The sequence below is a fragment of the Schistocerca piceifrons genome, chromosome 7, assembly GCF_021461385.2.
Source record: "Schistocerca piceifrons isolate TAMUIC-IGC-003096 chromosome 7, iqSchPice1.1, whole genome shotgun sequence".
In the NCBI taxonomy this organism is placed as follows: Eukaryota; Metazoa; Arthropoda; class Insecta; order Orthoptera; family Acrididae; genus Schistocerca; species Schistocerca piceifrons.
In genome coordinates, this window is record NC_060144.1 from 126,737,045 (window position 1) to 126,760,083 (window position 23,039).

Sequence of the window (23,039 nt, forward strand, 5' to 3'; positions counted from 1 at the left end):
TTAATAAATCAAACCCAGAAATAATCCTTAGAATGTGATCTTTAATTACCAATATTAACTTTTCCACATAATCACCAGCCAATTGGATACTTTTCTGCCAATGATGAACAAAAAAATGGTTCAAATGGCTCTGAGCACTATGGGACTTAACTTCTAAGGTCATCAGTCCCCTAGAACTTAGAACTACTTAAACCAAACTAACCTAAGGACATCACTCACATCCATGCCCGAGGCAGGATTCGAACCTGCGACCGAAGCGGTCACGCGGTTCCAGACTGAAGCGCCTAGAACCGCACGGCCACACCGGCCGGCAATGATGAACAACTTTTCTGAAGCCGTCACGGAAGAAGTCGACACTCTGTTTCCGCAACCACAGTCTTCTCTCAACGTCTTCATCAGAAGCATAATGATGTCCCCACAGATCGTCTTTCATTATCGGGAACAGATGGAAGTCAGACGGTGCTAAATCTGGACTGTATGGAGCATGCCATACGGTGGAGAGATTTAGTTTCTGAAGTTCTGCTGTGGCGGCATACGAAGTGTGTGGTTTGACACTGTCATGCTGCAGGAGAACATTTCCATTTTCCTTTCAGACCCTTGTTTGCTGTTGTTTCAGAGATCGCAGCGTTGTGATGAAATGGTTCAAATGGCTCTGAGCACTATGGGACTTAACTTCTATGGTCATCAGTCCCCTAGAACTTAGAACTACTTAAACCTAACTAACCTAAGGACATCACACAACACCCAGCCATCACGAGGCAGAGAAAATCCCTGACCCCGCCGGGAATCGAACCCGAGAACCCGGGCGTGGGAAGCGAGAACGCTACCGCACGACCACGAGATGAGGGCGTTGTGATGAAACGCTCTGAATTTATTGTTGTTCTATGATCAAGGAAATCAATATGGATAACATCATCTGCGTCCCAGAACACCGTGGCCATGATTTTCCCAGCTGAGGGCTGCGTCTTGAATTTCTCGTAACGCGAGAGGAGTTCCTGGCAAATTTCAAGTCTGTGCGCTTTCATTTCAGGAGTCAGCATCCTGGGTACCCATCGTGCAGAGATCTTCCGATAGCCAAGCAAAGCAATAATGCAACCCACACGTTCTTGTGAAATGCCGATTGCGCTCGCAGTTCCTCTCTGAGTGACATGACGATCGTCCTGATTCAATTTGTCAACATTTTACTTGTGAAACTTGGTGGTTGTTGTCACAGCACGTCCACACAGGTCAGATGTTCCCGCCTCAACATCTTTAAACTCAATCGCCCAGCGGCGCACAGTGCTCACATCAACACAATCACCATAAATTGTTTTCATTCTCTGATGAATCTCCTTTAGGGTCACATCTTCTGCTGTCAAGAATTCAATGACTGCACGTTGCTTAAACCGCAATGACCGACCGTCTGCGCGGGATTCCATACTTTACACTGTAAAAACACAATCGTTCAATGCTCAGGCTTCCTGCCAACTGGAGCTGTAGAGAAGAGGCTACGGCACAAGCCAAAACTTCCCGCATACCATTGCTGCCAATTGCTGAAGAGATACGAAGGTGGAGGCATTACTTTTCAGTCAACCCCTGTATTTTATTTATAAAAAAAAAAAAATGAAAAGGTTCAAATGGCTCTGAGCACTATGGGGCTTAACATCTGAGGTCATCAGTCCCCTAGAACTTAGAACTACTTAACTGACCTAAGGACATCACACACATCCATGCCCGAGGCGGGATTCGAACCTGTGACCGTAGGAGTCGCGCGGTTCCGGACTGAAGCGCCTAGAAACGCTCGGCCACAACGGCCGCCTTTTATTTATCACAAAATCATCTTGTATTTTGTTTTCATTGTTGGAGAGAGTGGCTACTCCTCGACTGTCAAGCCACCACCAAGCCGCGACGCCTGAACGTAAAAAGCCCCGCACACAGCACGTGAAGCCGTTCATTTATGGCCACACCTTGCCGTTTTCTCGTACTCCACACCTCCCGTCTAATGTCTGCACATACGAAAACAAATATCTGCGCACAATATATGTTCCGCGACCTACTCCCTACTTAATGTTATTCTGTCACGGTCATGTTTCCTTGTAGTACATAAGGAGTGCGAAATGTTTGCATAAACGGCATGTAACACTTCATTCTCAGTCGTGTTCGGAAGAGTGTTCCGCGTAGTTATGAGTACCTTATGTCGGAGCCAAGTGAACTCGAACGTGGCAAAATCGTTGATCCTCGCATGGTGGGTGCTTTATTAAACAAGGTAGTCGAAATGGCTGGTGTTTCAAGAGGAGTGCTATCGAAAATTTACATTTCACGTAGGGAAAGCGGAAAAACGTCATCCGCTGAGTCACAACGCGGACGAAAGTGTGTGTTGAGTGACTGTGACGAACGTTCATTGAACAAGATTGTAATGAAAATTAAAGGGCGACAGCTGCAAAAGTCACTGCAGAAGTGAATATCGCACTCGCGAACCATGTCAGCACGGGAAGAAAAAGAAAAAAGGAAATGGAGGGAGCTCCGTCAGCAGGGAAGTCCTGGGCGAGGTGAAATTCCAAAAACTACTCATCTGTGATGCAAATACAGCCATAACAGAGGAAAACGTAGAGCTGTTGGTGTAAAACCTGCACTATGGAGGAACGGAAGAGTGACATTTGGTCAGATGAGTTTTTTTGACACTGTTTCTAACTTCTGGCCGAATTTATTTTCGTATAATAAAATATGGCGGGGATTCGGTTATCCAGGTTCATCCAGTGGTGCAATATTTGTTCTCTTGTTTACAAAGCGAGAATCGCTCGGCACTGGTTTTGTGAACACGAGGATTCATTTTCGCATGTCTGTGTTATTGAGCCCTTGTGGTATACGTCGCAGGAAAGGGTGCGTGATCTAGAGATGGGTCGTTCGCGAACTAACGGGTGCAAAGGTACGGTTCACCAAGATGAGCGGAACCAATTCTAAGGTCGTTCATAGTTGACTTCGGTCGCGGCTTGCTACTTATAGTTCCCTGGAACGGGAAACGGTCGGTCTCGTTCCCGCAACGGCACGTCGGTCGGTCTCTTTCCAGCCTCGGTCCCCTTCCGGTCTGTCCCGGTGTCGCTCGGCCGGACTCGTCCTTCTTCGCGTGGCCACTCGTCTCAGTTCCACTGCCGACTGCTCATAGTTCAGTATCGAGTTGTTATTATTCGTTCGCTTCGACGCCCATTCTAGATCCCTTTCAAATCTTTTCTGAACTCTGAACTTCTTGTTCTTTTCGTATTCTGTTCAGCGTCAACGACCGGTAATTAAAATTTATTTTATGATCACGTAAATTGCATAAAAATTACATGGTATGTAATACATTTTTTCAGGTAATAAAACGGCGCATCAGCTTACTTCACTATTTCGATAAGGCAAGAAAAGGCAAGATTTTTTGTTATTACACATGCAAAGGACGTCGGAACGGCACACAGGAGTGGCCATTTTCCGTCTTTTTCTGATCCAAGGTACAAGAGTATTGTTATGTAAGGCAGACCGACTTACAACCGAATGAAGCCCGCTCTTCGTAATGGAGTGTATGGTGTCACATTTTGTAAAGAGTATATGATAACTCCTACAATATTATTTCAGTCCTACAGAGTGGCGTAAGAAAAATCGGCCCCTGCTACTACACTGCTCATTGTCGCTTATCAATCATCTATTGTTTAGAAGTTGTTTGCATTAGCTTATTTGTTATTTCTTCACTGCCTAATTATTACATGTTTATCTATTCTGCTCGTAGCGGTCAACAAATCGTGCGTAATTGGCGAGCAGTCTGTACTAGGAACCGGGTTTTTCGTGCGCCGCCTTATATTTTTCACAGCGTTCAGTCACATAACGCTACAGTTGGCTAAACGAGATGTTTTGCAGAATCACGAAAATTACAAGTGTATGAGAATTCTGTTATGAATAAAAACTCTGTACTCCAGGGGCAGGCAACGTCCTTGCCGCAGTGGATACACCGGTTCCCGTGATATCACCGAAGTTATGCGCTGTCGGGCGTGGTCGGCAGTTGGATGGGTGACCATCCAGGCCGTCATGCGCTGTTGACATTTTTCGGGGTGCACACAGCCTTGTGATGCCAATTGAGGAGCTACTCGACCGAAAAGTAGCGGCTTCGATCAAGAATACCGTAATAACGACCGGGAGAGCGGTGTGCTGACTCCACGCCCCTCCTATCCGCATACCCCACTGAGGATGACACGGCGGTCGGATGGTCCCAGTAGGCCACTCATGGCCTGAAGACGGAGTGAGTGAGTACTCCAGGGGGTAGGAAAGTGCTCCCATGGTACTAATTTTCAGTTTTTCATAAGAACCATATACCAAGCACAATGAACTGTGAACGAGTAAAAATGAACGGTTCCCAAAAAAGAGCGATCACCAGTAAATTAGTTCCCAAAGATGAACGACTTTTCCCATCTCTAGCGAGATCGCTGTATACCTCAGTCACCGTTACTTCAACCTGCCAGTATTTTGTAGGAATAATAAGATTTCCTTCAAACCCATACAGGTTCTGTATTTAACCATTCCGAGACGACTGGAAGCTGTTTTGAAAGCCAACGGCTTTTGAGCACCGTATTTGGCATAATAATGTGTTGTGTTTACGGTGTTCCTACATTTTTGTGCACCTTGCTGTATATCAACACACACAGCGGTGAATCGCATACATCATTTCAGTTACGACTTGCTGGCACTATTCATTTTGATTAATCGCGTATTTCGACTCGTCAGTGTGTGTGTATGGCACGTGGAGAGCCCGGACCGAACGCCTGCCACCTGTTGTCAGGCGCCCAGCCGGCGCAGCCGCAAGCGGTCGTGGCGGGAGAGCAAGATGCTGTCGGTGGCGCCCCCGCCGCCCCCGGCGCCGCCGCTGGACAAGCCGCTGGAGCTGACGACGACGTCGCGGCCGCCGCCCGCGCACGGCGCCTGCTCGCCGCGCGACGAGAAGCCGCCACCGCCGTCTCTGTCGCCCGCGCTGCCGCCCCCGCCGCCCCCGCAGCTGATGCTGCCGCCGCCGCTGCTGCCGCCCCCGCCGTCCTCGCACGACTCCTCGCCCACGCTGCCTCCGCCGCCCGACATGCTACTGCCCCCGCCACCTCCTATCTGGTAATTCATTTGTGTCTTTACTGGGCGCTTTTGTAATCCAGATATCAACTAGCAGGGATGATAGAGAAAGATTCGGAAAATTAAGAAGGTAAGGTGGGACATCTCTGTGACAAGACATGATCGGAGGTAAAAGTAACTTACTACACGTACCATCGGCGTGTGCGTAAATGATTAGACTTGCAGTTGTATGTGAACGTCCACCGGAATGTATCATCGGTATTTAGTGCGGTTACTAGTCCTAGTAGATTATACAGTGTGATTCAGAAGTTAGTGCACACACTTCGTGGGTGTGGTGTGCGAATAAAAATAAGGGTTAAATTTTAAGGGGGTACAACGTCAAACGGGCCGTCTTGGAGCAGGTGAGACACCACAGGACAATTTAATTTCCGCTGTCTATACTTTTACGAATAAATTCATAAAACTTTGTCAGCATGACTAGGAAGGATTCGTGATTCATAATCATAGCAGTGTAAGTTCAAAAAAATATCAAAATAAATTTTTTTTACACGTGAAAGTTCATCATTTTTTCACTTCTATTGGCTGCGTTTGTTGCTATAGGTACACGTTTCTTCATAAGTAAGGGAGATTCTGCGATGAATTTTGCACAGCATACAAACGATACTTACAGGTGTATGAAACTCTAGAAATTATTTAATTTATTAAAAAAATGAATGTGCTATTACATTTTAAACTTCATGTTTAGAAAAAACTCAAATTTTATAGTTAATTATCTCAATTTTTACCACAGTTTTTAATAGATTTGGAAAATTCTAGAGTTTCATACACCTGTAAGGATGGTTTGTATGCAGCGCAAAATTCATCGAAGAATCTCCCTTACTTATGAAGAAATATGTATCTATAGCAACAAATGCAGCCAATTGTAAGTGAAAAAAAGGTGAAATACAAATGTAAAAAAATAAATTATTTTCTGATATTTTTGAACTTCCACCACTATAAGTGTAAATCCTGAATCCTTTCTGGTCATTCTGACAAAGTTTTATGAATTTATTTTTAAAAGTATAGACCGTGGAAATTAAAAATTGCTGTGGTGTCTCTCCTGCTCCAAGACGTCCCGTTTGACGTCCTACCCCCCTTAAATAAAGGTTTTATGACCCTGGCTTATTTCCAAGTTATGGTGCATAACGTCATGTGTGGTAGGCATTGTACCACGGTCTAGTAAAGGCTTTGGGCACGTCTCCGCCTGCACACCGACTGACGTTGCTTTGTCGACGATACCTCTGCACACTTCAGTTGGAGGCAGGAGGGTATCTCAGCGTTGCTTATCTCGATAAGTGATCAAGTCGTGCAGGACCAGTTGCTGGACCCACCAGATCATTGGATCTTAACCTCTGGAATTTTCCATTTGGGGCCATCCCAAGGAGCTCGTGTATGGTGTTGCAGTTGAGAACGTAGCGCAGCTACAACAGCGAATTGAAAATAACTGTAAGACTATGCAGAATGAGATGAACGGAGCTTTCAACATTTCGAGAGAGGTCGAGTACGTCACTGTCCTCGTGGAGATTGACATCATCTGAACATGTCCAGTGATAAACTTACACTACATATTGAGCTGAATTTCGGGTCCCTTCGTGTCGTTCCTTTCTGAGAGGAATCAATTTTGTGTTGCACTGGTGATCCCTACTCCAATGCATAACTCTGCAATAAAGCGATTTCAGACAAAACTTCATAACTTTTTACTCTTACTTTGATGCATATATTACGCCCACTAAGTTTGTACAGCTGCTTCTGAATTACTCTGAATGAGGGGCGTGAACATGTTGAGTAGTTGTCGTGAAGGACACGGAAATGCGGCGTAGCCATGTGAGACAGCTTTTTCAGCTCCTGACAGAGTTTGAAAGGGACCTCACTGTGGATCCCAGATTGCCTGGCTGGTCGAACTGTACAGTATCTGGAACCGTGGGGCATCTGAATGCGACATTGGCCCGGTGAATGGGAATGTGAGACACAGGCAAACTGTCCTCTGTATTCACTGCACATAACTTTGGGTGTTGTGTTTTGAATGTTTCTCCAGTAAGTTGGCAGCCGATGCTTGAACTACGGACATGAAAGTTTTTAGATAGTCTGCGTAACCATTTATGTTGGCTACTGATGCGGTATACGTAGGGCTCGTGTCAACCCCTTCAGCATCAACTACAGCCTGGAGATGGCGCACTGAGGCGCCGAAACTGGTAGCTACAAAATAAATAAAGTCATATGGACGGCTGTAGGCGTTTCATTTTCTCACAATAGTTACAAAAGTAGTGGAGCACATTGCCACAAGAGGGGATACAATGGCTTTATGACCTCCTTTCCAGCCGAACCAATGCATCCATGCAGGCCACAGGAGGTGCAACGTCATAATAGTAAGTGAGCTCATATTGCCAGGATATTTGTAAAAATGACTTTAATCACTGAAATAACATCACAACCCTTTCAACTTATGAAATTCCAATTTGTTTCCTCCTCCGCTTCTGGGTGCCTCATTTTTTGATCGTTCAGTGTAATTATTATCAATGGTAAAGTAAGCATTAGGAAGTATTATTGTCAAGCTTGGATAAGAAGGATTTACAGAGAAAGTAGTAAATAAATTTTTTATGAAAGTTACTGACTGGTTTTCCAGAAATGTGCTAGCGGAAACTTGAGGAAACACAGCCCATTCAGTTTTGTACTGTCCAAAATATATCACACTCTATTAACCTTGTACAGCAGGAAGAAATAATAAACAAGGTGGGAAGTTCTAATTTCTTATGTGTGCATAATGATGAAAACCTAAATTGGAAAAACAGCATAGCAGACTTGCTAAAACGTTTATTTTCGGCTACTTTTGCTGCAAGAAAAAAATTGTCATCAATGGGGATTGAACTATATGAAAAAAAACGTAAATTAGTTACAAGCTATGGCGTGCACACACCTTATTCAACGTCTAATGCTTCAGTTTTAGGTTATGACATGTTCGATATGCTTGCCATCCTTGGCGATGATGTGGCGCAGACGAATAGCGAAATTCTCATGACTCACTGAAGTGTCACAACATCGATACTGTCGATGAGCTCCTGAATGGCTGTTGTCAGCTCAGTAATTGTTTTGGGGCTATTGCTGTACATTTTGTCTTTAATATAACGCCACAATATGGCGGCTAATCTAGGTCCGTGGCAGTGGCCTCTGGGTACCCCAAAGCCAGGATGCGGTCGCCAAAGGGCTCCTCCAGGGTATCAAACACTCTCCTGCTTCGATGGGATCGGTCTCCATGTCGAAAGTAGCATCACTTTGTATAATGGGGATGAAATTTTCTTCCATAACCTTGACGTACCGTTCGATAGTCACCGTGCCATCAAGAAATATCGCAGCGATCATTTCGTGACTGGACATTGGACACCACACAGTCACCCATTGAGGGTGAAGAGACTTTTCGATCGCAAAATGCTGATTCTCAGTCTCCCAAATGCGCCAATTTTGCTCATTGACGAACCCATCCAAATGAAACTGGGCTTCGTCGCTAAACCAAACCGTGCATGCTCATACTAATTCCCGTCTTGCCCCGCGGCCAACAGAGTAGTTTGAAGGTCCTAATGCAAACCGTTCAGAAGTTATCATTTTATTTCATACAGTTTAATAATTCAAAAAATGTTCAAATATGTGTGAAATCTCATGGGGCTTAACTGCTAAGGTCATCAGTTCCTAAGCTTACACACTACTTAACCTAAATTATCCTAAGGTCAAATACACAAACCCATGCTCGAGGGAGGACTCGAACCTCCGCCGGGTTCAGCCGCACAGTCCATAACTGCAGCGCCTTGACCGCTCGGCTAATCCTGCTCGTTTAGTAATTGTCACACTGTAAGTAAGTTAATACAATTTGCATATTTTCATTGACAGATTCAGCAGATCTCTTCATTTAGGTAAATAGAATTCATGGTACAAAAGGAAGTAATTAGAATTACTCGTAGCCCTGACAGGAACTAGCTTCGTCGTATAGCCTGGTTTCAGTTCAGGGTGAAGGTGTAGTCAGCTACGGCATATACCAACGTCTTTACACACAGATAGGACGGCTTGCTGGAAACGCAGTGGACTTCTTGTGACGACAAGGATCGAAGAGCGACAGTATTATTTATTTATTCATTAACAGTACAGAGTAACCCACCACCTGGAGATGTAAGGTGGGTCGGATGCTTCTGAATCTAATAGCAAAGACTTCTCATTGTTACAACCTTATTGGTATACAGTAGTTAATGATTTTTTTAATAATATAAAGAACATAATGTATAAAATCTTCCTATCCATATGTGGTACTAGTACCTGAGCCCCCATCTTACCCTGTGAACTGGAACGCGTTATGCAGATCTTGGTGTCACTTGCGTCCATCTAGAAAAGATAACCTGAAGATGCCTAAATAACGCGAAACGCGTCGTTGAAAAATAAAAAAAACTAAAATTGCCACCAAGACTGTTTTTAGTAACATAATATATAAAGATTTCTCTGAGGTTACAGAAAAATGAATGCTTAACAATTGTTAAAATGGTTCCATATAATTTGTTACTACCTAGTTGATGAGAATTAATTTATATAATGCAAATGTCAAAGAAAAAGAAAACACAGTGAGCGTGGTGAAAATAATTTGTAGTATGTAGAGGGAAGTGATATGCTGTATTTGGATGTGTAATGCAGTCTAAGTAGCATGTTGGTTAGTAATGGCCTATTTCCACCCATTTTAGATGAGGAGGTCTCGGTACAACCTCGAGGTATTGTCATCTGAAATGATTTGTGCTAATGTATGTTTACACAGATTATACAGATTAAATGCTGATTGAGCACTTCGTACATGGAATACATGAATTTTAGCTTTACATGAGAAATACACTTATGTTTGTACCTTGTTAGTAGAAGTAGAATATACTTCAGTGCTACTTGAATGCATTATTTCTTAAATAACTTAATACATTTCTGATATATGAAATTCATTGATTATAGCTTTGAATAGAGAAGAGAATATACTTCTGTCGGCACACAATAAGACGAGCAATACATTACTGCTTGTGAGCAGTATACTTTAAACACTATGCAGGATATCATTGGGGAGGAGGTGCCACGCAATAAAAGTTCTTCGAGCCTTCTACTCCCAAGCGACATTATCTTTTTACTACAGTCTTAGTATGAGGTGCCAGTGTTTATTTGTTTTATGATTGTTGTGTTGTTTGTGACTGTGTTGTGGCATGCAGTACCATGTAATGTTGGTTTTGGTCCCTTACATGCTGATGCCTTCTGCGTTATGTTCACTTAGTGTTCCTTCCTCGGTTTCGGAATCTGTGATCGTGTTTGTGTCCTCCGATGTGGTTTGCTGTGTTGTTTGTGCTTGTCTACACCTCCTTCTATATGGGTTTTGGCGCTTGTATTCTTCGTGCAGAGTGTTCGATACAATATCGGCTACGCTACTTATTGTGTCCCAGTCATCGGGATTACGCATTATTCTGGCGATGTCACTGTCGTTGTAGCCGGTCGTTGTGACAGAGCGGTTCTAGGCCCTTCAGTCCGGAACCGCGCTGCTGCTACGGTCGCAGGTTCGAATCCTGCCTCGGGCATGGATGTGTGTGATGTCCTTAGGTTAGTTGGCTTTAAGTAGCTCTAAGTCTAGGGGACTGATTACCTCAGATGTTAAGTGCCATAGAGCTTAGAGCCATTTGAACCATTGTCGTTCTGTACAGGTCTCACTTGTGCTAGCGTGTTGCATAGCAGTGTGACATGTTCTGGTGTCCCAGTTTCTCCGCATACGCATACTGCATCGTTAGTTAGTCCCGTACGTTTTAAATGCATCGGATACGGCCTGTGGCCTGTTAGGAAATGGACCATCCCTCGGCTTGGGTAGACATGTTTCAGTTGTAGTCTTTCGTGTACATGAGGAAAGAAAGATTGTACTCGGCGACCCTTGTCAGATGCATCCCACTCTCTCTGCCATGTTTGAATCCGCCATTGTTTCATTTGTGTTTTGTTCATAATGTTGGTTCCCGTAATTTCGGTGACTTTATCGAGCCTGTCCTTCTTAAGCCAGTAAAGTGCAACTCTATAACGTATTGTTATGTCTATAGGGCAGGTCCCCATCACAACGCAAAGTGCCTCTAGTGACGTCGTGTTGAAGGCTCCACTCATTCTCAGGAGTACACTACGTTGACCTCGTCTTGCATTTGTCTTGTTAGTCTGTATGTCCAGTCTGTGAGCCCAAGCACTTCCGGCGAAGCATGCGATGGATTCAAATATCGCAGTGCGGTAGGTCCTTATCGTCTTAATAGGTAATTTGTACTGAGTTGTGTTTAGTCTTGCTAGTTTGTGCATAATTTTGGAGGCTTTGTCAGTTGTCAATTGTCAATTTTATATGATGGTTCAAAGTCTGTTTTTCGTCTAGATGCAGTCCGAGATAACGTGTGGCTTGCTTCCTCTGCATGCTTGTATTGTCTAATTTTAGAATTGGATTCCTCTGTAGTGTCCCTCTGAGCAGTAAATATACAATTTTGTTGGGAGCTATTTTTAATTTATTTTCTTTGCACCAACTCTTAATTTTCTGAAGCAGTTGCGTGCCTTTTGTCTCTAGTGCTCCTCTCGAATTGGCTGACACCACTACGAGCAGGTCATCTGCATAAGCCACCACACCTCTTACCCTGTCGTCACTGTACAGGGTGTTCAGCAAGGGCTCGATTGCGATATCCCAGAATATTGGTCCGCAGATCGAACCCTGTGGACATCCCTTTGTTATTCTCTTGACAACCTTCCGTGTACCAGCCCTCCACTCCGCCACTCTTCCACTGCAGTAGTCGAAGAGGCTACTGTAGAGCGTAGCTGATGGCCTCATTTCCCTTAATCTGGCGAAGAGCGACGGCCACCAAAAGTTGTCAAAAGCCCCGGCTATGTCGATTAGAATGGCGGCCCCGTATTTGTCGCTGATGCTATTTGTAACTGTCAGTGCTTGGTTGACGGCGTCTTCTATTGATCTACCATCCCTGAAGCCGAATTGATGGGGCGGTAGGCCGAGGAGGTGTCTGTGCGATTGTAAACGGTCACACAGAAGCCTTTCCTGTATCTTGCAGAGAGTGTTTAAGAAGCAGATCGGTCGGTACGTTTGGGGGGTCTGTTGGCTCTTTGTCTTGTGATTTCCTGATTATTACTACATTAGCAGTTTTCCAGAGGTCTGGATTTCTGCCTGTTAGTCGTGCCTCGTTGAACATGTTAGTAAGAAAAGGTGTGATTTGTGTTACTGTTTGTTTTAATGTTTTCGAAAGTATTTTGTCTGGGCTAGGTGCTTTTCAGTTTTTAAGCCTGCTGATTGCCGTCGTGACTTGTTCTTGGTTACACTGTCACTGACGTATGGTTGCCTCATGCTCTCTCTTAGGTCAGCGTGATGTCGCTCGTCTTGTGTGGGGTCGTCATCTGGGAGGAGCCTGCTCAGCAGATATTCTGATGTGCTTCTCCATCCTCTGGTCATTGTGCCGTCAGCTTGTTTTAGTGTTGACAGAACTGTCGGTGTCTTAAGTCATTCTGTTTGTATCTGGAGTGGTTGTCCACCAGATGTCGTACTGTAGCTGGGTTTTTACAAAATTGGTCCAGTAGTCTTGCCTTGTTGTCTTTAGTTGTTTTTGGTATTTCTTATCTTTCAGGAGCTGTCTTTGCTTGTTGGTAGTACTTTCTTTTTTTACCGTGAATCATTCCTTAGTTTTGCCAGTTCTGTCGACCACGGTTGTTTCTGTCCCCACCCAGTTTTTGCGCGTGGTATAGCTGCTTCCTGTGCTCTTTGTAGGACCTCTGTCAGTACATGCGTTTTGTAATCTATACTGTCTTGAACAGTGTGTAGTGACGACGCCTCAACAATATCTCGAACTTTTTGCCAGTCGGCTCTTCCTATGAGTAAATGCTGCTGTTCGTAGTCCATGTTATATGTATTGATATATCTGTCTGTGGTTATGATGATTACGTTGTGGTCGCTGTGTTTGGCTCTATCTAATACCCCCCATGTGTTGACTAGTGGAAGAGATTTTGCGTTCCCTAGAGAAAGGTCTATGTTACGTACACCACCGGCGTCTCCGCGGTAAGTAGGTGGCTGACCCTCCCTATTCAGTATGAAGAGGCTGCACTCATTTACCACGTCAAGCACTAATTTCCCTCTGTCGTCAGTTCTATCTGAGTTCCACAAGGGGGATTTTGCGTTGATATCAATTAGAATGAGCAGCATTTTTCTTTCTGAGTGTCGTTCATTTTCTTTTATTTTGTCTAAGAAAATTTCTGTATCATACGAGTACTGAGCGTAAGTAGATGACATGAGCCATACACCCTGTGCGTCTGTTATTTCTGCTGTGGCAATATGTTCAGAGCAAAACTGGGTTATCTGTGTTACTATGAGGTTTTTATTAACTACTATTATCGCGGCTTTCGCGTTTAGTGTTCCTGCTATTGTAATGTGAGGGGAGCCCTGAAATTTTCCCGCCTCGCAGATAAGGTTCCTGAACGCAGGCGATGTCTGCTTTTGTTTCTTCTAAGAGACTACCTAGTTCCATGTTTACTAGGGTACTGCCCTGGCAATTTAGTTGTATTATCTTCAGAAGGAATATCTAGTGAAGGGAAAACACTTGGGTGTGGTTTCTTTAAAATCCAGAAACACACGTCCATGTGCTCTCACGAAGTCCTTGTATACTTTCTCTAGGTTTAGGCCCTCTCCCCTCGCGCAGCCGGCCGTGGTGGCCGAGCGGTTCTAGGCGCTTCAGTCTGAAACCGCGCGACCGCTATGGTCGCAGGTTCGAATTCTGCCTCGGGAATGGATGTGTGTGATGTCCTTAGATTAGTTAGGTTTAAGTAGTTCTAAGTTCCAGGGGACTGATGGCCTCAAATTTTAAGTCCGATAGTGCTCAGAGCCATTTGAACCATTTGAACCCTTCGCGCACATGCCTCCCCTTAAAGCTTACATAGCTCTTTGGGGTTCGTTGGGAAATTTTCAACTCTGTCAGTTTGTTCTGTAGTTGGAAAGCTGAGTTTATCCCCGTTTTCATGCTTAGTTCGTATTACATAGCGAAGAGCTGTTTGAAATATATCCTTGTTTTCTAGTCTGCTAATCCGTAGGTTAACTTCTAAGTTTTCGTAATTATCCTAATTAACGGTATCAGCTTGGGGTCCTTAGTTCTGTCTCTTTGGTGTTCTTGACTCTTCGTTTGTTGCTCCGATTTCGAGTAATTTTGTAGTGCAGCACGTCTTTCCTGCTTTGTGGTTTCTGGTAGTATGGAGTTTGACGTGTTTTCGTTGAGCATGTTCCCTGATAGTGACTTATTGTTTTTGATCTCTGCCGGGGACTTGTTCGTAAAATGTGACTGTTGTATGTCCGTTTCTGGAGTGGTTGTGTCTCGTGCTGTACCGCTGCAGGATGAGTATTTCTGTTCAGCTACCTTACTGTTTTGTTATTCGTAGTGACTGTGTGCGTTGCCTCCGTAGCCAAACGAACTGGTGTAATATAGGGTCTACATTTGGTTGTATCATATTCTACTTGTTGCGTGGGTAGTGTTTAATTGTCTTTGTTTGTGTTTGCCCGTGATGTTGGATTTCTTGTTAACTCAGTGACATCTTCATTCCCAGGATGTTCAAGGACGTCGCTATATTTCTCTGTACTCGAGTATTTCGTCTTCTTGTTCGTCAACTCGTAAAAGGAGACCAGCGTGGAAAATTGGCCCAATCAAACATGTGATGTTTCAGGTGCTTGGCAACCTCATATTCGATTGCACCTTGCATGCACATATCGTCTATATAGTCGGTAATGCTGAAGTACCTGCACTGTATTGTCTCCCCGCACTGAGGCATTACATTAGTATAGGTATCTGCGGTTTGGGGTTGTAATATCCCCATGTGTTGCCGCCAGGCAACGTCTCTTCGCCAGCCTCTCATCCTAGTCGAAGGCGATTTGTACCTTTGCCTGTTTGGGCTATTAGTTACGTCTGTTCCTGCGTGTTGGGTAGCACTCCTTATTAATGGACGTTGTACAGGACATCGAATCCGGCGCGGTCTATTTGTCTTTCGTAGAGCTGTTTATATGTAGGACAGTCTGGCCCCCTGCCTTATCGCATGTTCTGTTTCTGTGTTTGCATGGTATACAGCCTACAGGATTCTCCTGCCTGCATTCTGACTTTTTGTGTCCCGGTTTTGCACATCGTCCACATACTGGACCTTTGTCGCAACGCTTCGATGGCCGACCGAAGCCCCGACAGTTAAAACGTTTTGGTACAGCAACAAAGTCGTTGATGTACAAAAATTCAAACTGAATAAAAACCCTTTCTTTTTGAAGCAGCTCTTGGCGACACTTCTAGAGTATTGTTTTTAGTGTCCTTTTGCCCTTTGGTCCTGTTTTAAATTTTATTTTAACCTCGTTATCGAAGGTGCAGTGCTGAGGGAAGACATGAAGAAACTCTCGCGTAATGTTAAAATTGGGTAAGTTGTTGTGAGCAAATAACGGAAGTGATCGAACGACAGCGTCAGAAATTAGATTCTGGTATTTACCTCAAAGAATGAGAAGAAGAAGACGTGAAGTAGTCTCTTTAAATATTGTACGATTCCATTATGCGCCTTTGAAAGGTGTCCGATCAAATGAACGCTTTTTTTAGAAGGAATTCTTTACATGGATTGCATTGCTAAGGGTAAAACAGCAACTGGCGGATACTATGTAGTTCTTCAAAAGTGAATGAAAGATAGAATACTTGCGAAGGTGGCTGGATTGTAAAATAAAAATCATATTAGATCTGGTCAATAGGACGGGCAGGTACTGAAACACCACATAGATTGTGTGACTGGATTGAAGAGTTCCTGGATAACAGAACGCAGCATGTCATTCTCAATGGAGAGAAGTCTTCCGAAGTAAGAGTGATTTCAGGTGTGCCGCAGTGGAGTGTCATAGGACCGTTGCCATTCACGATATACATAAATGACCTTGTGGATAACATCGGAAGTTCACTGAGGCTTTTTGCAGATGATGCTGTGGTGTATCGAGAGGTTGTAACAATGGAAAATTGTACTGAAATGCAGAAGGATCTGCAGCGAATTGACGCATGGTGCAGGGAATGGCAATTGAATCTCAATGTAGACAAGTGTAATGTGCTGCGAATACATAGAAAGAAAGATTCTTTATCATTTAGCTACAATATAGCATGTCAGCAACTGGAAGCAGTTAATTCCATAAATTATCTGGGAGTCGGCATTAGGAGTGATTTAAAATGGAATGACCACATAAAATTAATGGTCGGTAAAGCAGATGCCAGACTGAGATTCATTGGAAGAGTCCTAAGGAAATGCAATCCGAAAACAAAGGAATTAGGTTACAGTATACTTGTTCGCCCACTGCTTGAACACTGAACACTGCTCACCAGATAAGGTTGATAGAAGAGATAGAGAAGATCCAACGGAGAGCAGCGCGCTTCGTTACAGGATCATTTAGTAATCGCGTAAGCGTTACGGAGATGATAGATAAACTTCAGTGGAAGACTCTGCAAGAGAGACACTCAGTAGCTAGGTACGGGCTTTTGTTGAAGTTTCGAGAACATACATTCACCGAGGACTCAAGCAGTATATTGCTCCCTCCTACGTCTACCTCGCGAAGAGACCATGAGGATAAGATGTGAGAGATTAGAGCCCACACAGAGGCATACCGACAATCTTTCTTTCCACGAACAATACGAGACTGGAATAGAAGGGAGAACCGATAGAGGTACTCAAGGTACCCTCCGCTACACACCGACAGGTGGCTTGCGGAGTATGGATGTAGATGTAGATAGATGATACGATCTGTATTACTATTCCAGAAAATTGCACCGAAGACTGAACCGTGTGGGCATTCTTAAGTTTTTTTATAACATTTTGTGTCCCTGCTTGCCACCGAGCCACCCTTTCTTTGCAGTAACTGAGTAAGTTATTGTATAAGACTGTTGGTGTTTGCGTCTCTTGTAGCCTTGCGAACAAAGCTGCCCACTGGAGCTCGGCGTTACTATTACCACTGCGTATTTTTCTTGTGCGTCTTATATTATTTCCAGCGCGCGGTTGACTGCACCATCTATTGGGCTTTTGGGTCTGAAGCCGTATTGATGCGAACTAAGGGTGAAGAGCCTCCCATGTGACTAGTCGATCACACAGGAGCCTCTCTTGCACTTTAGCCAAAGTGTTCAAGGGGCAGATGGGCCTGAAAGTGTTTGGGTGTGTTGGTTCTAGATCCTCCGATTTTTTTGATGATTACTACGTTTGTGGTTTTCCACGAGGCAGGAACCCTACTTTACAGCAATATTTCATTCAGTAATTCTGTTAGAAAAGGGATGATGTGTGCAACTGCATTTTTGAATGTTTCTAAATGTATGCCATTTGGACCGGAAGTCTTATTTTTAATTGTTTAATTGTTAATGCTAACTCTGCTTGGGAAAATAGAACAGTAACGGGGCCATTTGTGTTAGACTCATCCATTTGCTCTCGTAATCTGTGTGATGTTACTGTTCATTAGTCTTTCCGTCATCAGAGAGAAGCTTGTTCAGCAAGTTCTCTTCTGAACGTCTCCAGCCCCTTTTAGCAGTGCCGTCTGTGCGCCTCGGTGTTAACTGTGCTGTTGAATAATCTCTCCCTCTGCCTCCCCCCCCCCCCCCCCATGTATATTATTTTGTAGCTGAGTTTTGACAAAATTGTCCCAGTGATGTTGTGTAGTTCATATTTATATTTTTGCTTTGCATCGTGGTATAGTTACAGTCTTGCTTCCATCTCTTGTCCAGGTTTGGTTTTTGGTATTGTTTACTTTTAATTCTAGCGTCTTTCCTTAGTCTTGTTAACTCAGTGGACCTGGAGATTTTTTGTTTCGATGTACGGTTGGTCTTTGCGATAGGTAAGTGTTGTGCTTTTTGAAGCAGGTCCGTCAGAATGTGTGCTTTATACTTGTCGGCTGTCAGTGCACTCGAAACACGCCTGGGATTTTTTAGTTTGTACGGGAATTAATGAAGAAACGTGCTGAGGCCTCTCTTCGCATGAGCGGTGGGCCTATTGTAGTGCGTTTGTCCTCTACTGCATATCTACAGTTCGGGTCCTCGGGGGCTCTGTTACAAGGTGTTCATGTACTCAGTTGTTATACGTCGTATCGGAGAAACCGTTGGTTTCTGGACCTATGTTTACTAGGATTACTTGCTCGTTTCATTGTCTTCTACTCACCCCTTTCGATGGTACATATAATGGTGTAACGCCCTGTGTATCAGACCTCTCATAACATGCCGTTATATGTAAGAGTTAACAGGGTGAAAGAGTTAATAAATAAATAAATTTTTCAATTACTTTTGTAGTACATTGCCCAATGAGTAAGCACTGTTTTAGTGTTACTATAAACTACAGTCGTACAGTATACTTTGCGTGTTACACCCGTGCACTGCAAAATGAGTATCTCTACTGGCAGAGCTACGTGCCGTACGATTGCCTGAGCATGCTGGTGTGTTGTTGGTTCAGGTACCCGCCGTTGTACCCGCTGGCGCCACCGCAGCATCACCACGCTCCGCCGCCGCCATACGGAATCGACCCTCTGCACTTCTTCATCGACCTGCGCGTCTCCGGTCACATATGGGACAGAAAGGTATGGCTCATTTTTGTCTTTTTTTTATTCTGCCTCGTAAAACGCGACGGCTTCTTCCAAGTGCTCGTGGTGATTCGCCATTGCAAATTGGTATCACTTCTACATACACTTCCCATAAAAATTCGCCGTAAATAAATAAATAAATATATCTCCCAAGGTGGCTTCCGCCAACTCCCCCTCCCTGATGATGTCCTCCTCCCCTTTATCTACCCCTCCTGTCAACTTTCATCCTCCCCCCCCACTTCCTGTGTCCTTTCCTTTAGGCACCCTCCCTCCCTTCTCTTTCCTTTTCCCCCATCCCCTCCCTCCTTCCCTCTTCCCCAGGGCTTCCCCTCCACCTTCCTCCCTTCCCCCTATCTCCCCTGCCCATGGCATCTGCTCTCCCCTCTCCCTCTCCCACCCCCCTCCTCCTCTCTTGGCAGGTCCCCGGACTCCTCGTACACGGTTAGTGAACATTCGCGCGCCGGAGATCAACGCCTCGTGTTCTGTGTGTGCCGTCGTTTTGTGCTTAAGTGCTTAAGTGTTATTCGTTTTGTGCACCGACGTTCACGTGTGACAATTTTCGTCTCTGTCTGTGTCCAAGTGTCAGAACAATTTTATCTTGGACTCTACGCCCGTGAACGGCACCTTGTAGTTTAAACAGTGTTTGTCTCCGTTTCTATGTCCACCATGTTTTTTCTCTAAATGTCTTCATTTGTATATTTGTGTTTCTCTGCGGCCAAAGAGCGGCGTAGTATGCTACTGCAGGCCTGCCTGTAATACAGGTTTCAAAATAACAATAAAGGAAAAAAACTATAAGGAAATAACGAAATTGTTTTAGCCTCTGACGGTCATCTCCACACCTGCATACATCCTCAAAACTCTTTTTTCAGAATCGTCGGTGCGCCTGGTGGGCCAGGGGCATAAACTATCAACGGACTTGGCCGACAATGACTCCTCCCCAACCACATTTCAGTAGAAGTGGTTAAATTTTTACATACATAATTTTTTTAAATTTCGCAGGTAACTTTAAAGAAGCATTAAAACGAAATATCTCAAAAATGCCAAGGAATTCTTTAAATAACAAGACGAATTTATCACACTATACTTTCCAGTCACGTGGACGGTCTTACGACCTGACCATTAACAAGAAGTGTACACATTCGGCTTTTAACCTGCCCATGCGTGCCAGTTAGCCAACCAGCAAGCTGCCGCACGTCATCAGCAGAACGGGCAGGCTGCTTTACATCCACCCCAGCCAAGCTGTGCCCAACTGAAGCAGGCTAAAGGAATCGTGCTTGCCTGCTATCTTCCCGCTGTCCAACGCTACGTAGAAGTTTATTCTGCGCAATTTCACTGTAACGTTTTAACGGGGTTTAGAAGTTGATGGAAATACACGTGTATCACAAGACGAGGCTCAATGAAATATGTACTCATTTTTCGTCATTCTAGGCCAGAAAATGGTGGATTTCACTTGTTCTTTTTTCATTTTATGCTTATTTCAGGCCTACGTAATGCGATATGAATGGCTTTCTCTGCAACTGCACCCTATTTCGACTAATGATGGCTATTCTCACTTCGAACCATTATGAGGTCACCTCTAATATGTGTTTTCTGTAGTAGGAGAACCTTTGCATCTCAGAACCTGAAGATGACTATTATACTGCAAAGCCAACTAAACTAAGGTTTTGTAAGTTTAGTTTGTGTAATCTTAGTGTGCTCCAGCCAAACACAACCCCTGTTATATAAATTCTAATTACTTTTTCAAAAATTTGTATTGCGGATTCATTGAATTCAAAATAGTTCATTCCAATTTCCGAAAATGCATTTATGCAAACACTAAGTTAGTCTGGAACTACATTTCTGAAAGAATAAGTTTTTATTTCACACTAAGCTTTCTTCGCACTACCTTGCATACAACGAGAAAGTGGTTTTTAATATACACTGAGCCACATTTTTTTCGTATTTCAATCAATGTTTGCCCTACATTTGGAAAGCCAGTTTACTGATAAATGACCTGGAACCCTTAGCATACAATTCCACACACTCGTCAGCCAATAAGTCTTTGTCCTCCTTCAAAATCTTTATGAAATGATGAAAATGCTTGTCCAATTCACAAACATGTCCTAACGTAATCGAGGTTCGCGAGTAAATGCTTAGTAACTTTTCACGCAGTTTGCGTGGTGAGACTTGACTTAAAGCTGCCTCATAAACACACGAAAACTTTTCTCCTGTTGGACTTGAGCTGTGTTGCGTGATTGGTATACAGGGTGACTTTTTTCCACCGAGTACAAACTCTAGGGATTGACCGATGAGAGGATACGGAACAAAAAAGGTCTAATGAGCTTATGTCGGAAAATACATGGATTCCATGCTAGAGATCATTTATTCTTACCGAGCGAGGTGGCGCAGTGGTTAGCACACTGGACTCACATTCGGGAGGACGACGGTTCAATCCCGTCTCCGGCCATCCTGATTTAGGTTTTCCGTGATTTCCCTAAAATCGTTTCAGGCAAATGCCGGGATGGTTCCTTTGAAAGTACACGGCCGATTTCCTTCCCAATCCTTCCCTAACCCGAGCTTGCGCTCCGTCTCTAATGACCTCGTTGTCGACGGGACGTTAAACACTAACCACCACCACCATTTATTCAATCATACTTTGTTACAGAGACTAATCAGAGCTGCGCCATGCAGTCACTGTTACAGTGTGCAACAGTTTGCATGGTTTCCTCCTAGAGGGTGGTACAGTTCTTCATGCCCTAGCGCCCTCTCTTGCCATAGTAATTGGTAATATTGTGTCCGATTCACTTCTCTTGCTGACTCATCTTGTGGTGGATGTGGTACAGCGTTGTACACAAGGGTTCCGTATTCCAATCGAGAGTTTCCCGACATGGTGTTTACGTACGGAAAGGCAAATGGCAACGGACGGTGTGCATCAATGTTGTGGGCGTATCCCTGCCGACAACAACCATAGCATTCAGTGTTTGAAACAATGCTCCACCGTTTGTCTCAGACAGGGTCGTTCCATAGTGCTCAGAGCCATTTGACCCATTTTTTTTTAACGTTCCAGGAAGCAGGAAATCATGAACGACGTACCCGAAATCTTTGGAGACCATATTTGGAGGAAAATGTGATTAACACTGTGGAAGACGTTCGCGGTGTCAGTACCAGGCAGTTAGCTCGGCAGTACAGGGTAAACCAGACGACTGTGTGGAACATTATTATCCTTATCACTTACAGCGTTTGCGGGGCTTACAAGCGACATACTTTCCACATCGGGAGCAATTTTGTCAATGGCTTCTTCACCAGGCAAACACGATTCCGTGATTTTTGTCAACCATCCAGTTTACATATGACGCCACCTTTACGCCAAGTGGCATCTTCATCTTTCATAGCAGTTCAAAAATGGTTCAAATGGCTCTGAGCACTATGGGACTTAACATCTGTGGTCATCAGTCCCCTACAACTTAGAACTACTTAAACCTAACCAACCTAAGGACATCACACACATCCATGCCCGAGGCGGGATTCGAACCTGCGACCGTAGCGGTCACGCGGTTCCAGACTGAAGCGCCTAGAACCACTCGGCCACACCGACCGGCTTCATAGCAGTCATCTGTGGAGTAGTAAGCAGCACCCCCCATGGTACAGTGACAGCGAATCATCAGCGTCGGTGCAACTGGAATGTGTGGGCCGATAATTGACGACCGTATTTTGGCACCTGTCTTCCTTCCACGTCGCCTAACAGGCCGGAACTATCGGCGTTTCTTGCGGGTGACTTTGCATCCCCTGCTGGAAGAAGTGCCATTGACGATTAGAAGGGTTTTGTGGCTGTTGCATGCTGGTGCTCCAACCCACTTCGCCGTTAAAGTCCGGACGCATTGCAATCGTCTCTTCCCTGGTCGATGGATCGGACGACGGCGCCCAGCTGCATGGCCTGCTAATTCACTGGATCTCAACCCGTGCAAAAAATGGTTCAAATGGCTCTGAGCACTATGGGACTCAACTGCTGAGGTCATTAGTCCCCTAGAACTTAGAACTAGTTAAACCTAACTAACCTAAGGACATCACAAACATCCATGCCCGAGGCAGGATTCGAACCTGCGACCGCAGCGGTCTCGCGGTTCCAGACTGCAGCGCCTTTAACCGCACGGCCACTTCGGTCGGCGCAACCCGTGCAATTTCAGGTTTTGAGGTCATCGCAAGAGTATCGTGTATGCAGAGTCCCTTCCAGATATGGAGACACTGGAGCAGCGTATTTATTCTGCGTTTGACACTGTCTGGATGCAGCCCGGCCCATTTTAACGTGTGAGACTACGGCGCGTACACGCTTGCGTTGAGGCGCATGGAAACCATT

At 44.5% G+C, this 23,039-nt stretch overlaps 1 protein-coding gene across 1 annotated transcript in view; it reads left to right on the forward strand.

The window, feature by feature from the left end:
- Positions 1 to 23,039, forward strand: part of LOC124805501 (formin-like protein 20) — a 94,107-nt gene that overhangs the window by 36,542 nt on the left and 34,526 nt on the right. Inside the window, exons 4-5 of the mRNA XM_047266065.1 lie at positions 4,784 to 5,103; positions 18,580 to 18,703. Coding sequence (XP_047122021.1) covers positions 4,784 to 5,103; positions 18,580 to 18,703 — 444 coding nt within the window. The remainder of the gene's footprint in view (positions 1 to 4,783; positions 5,104 to 18,579; positions 18,704 to 23,039) is intronic.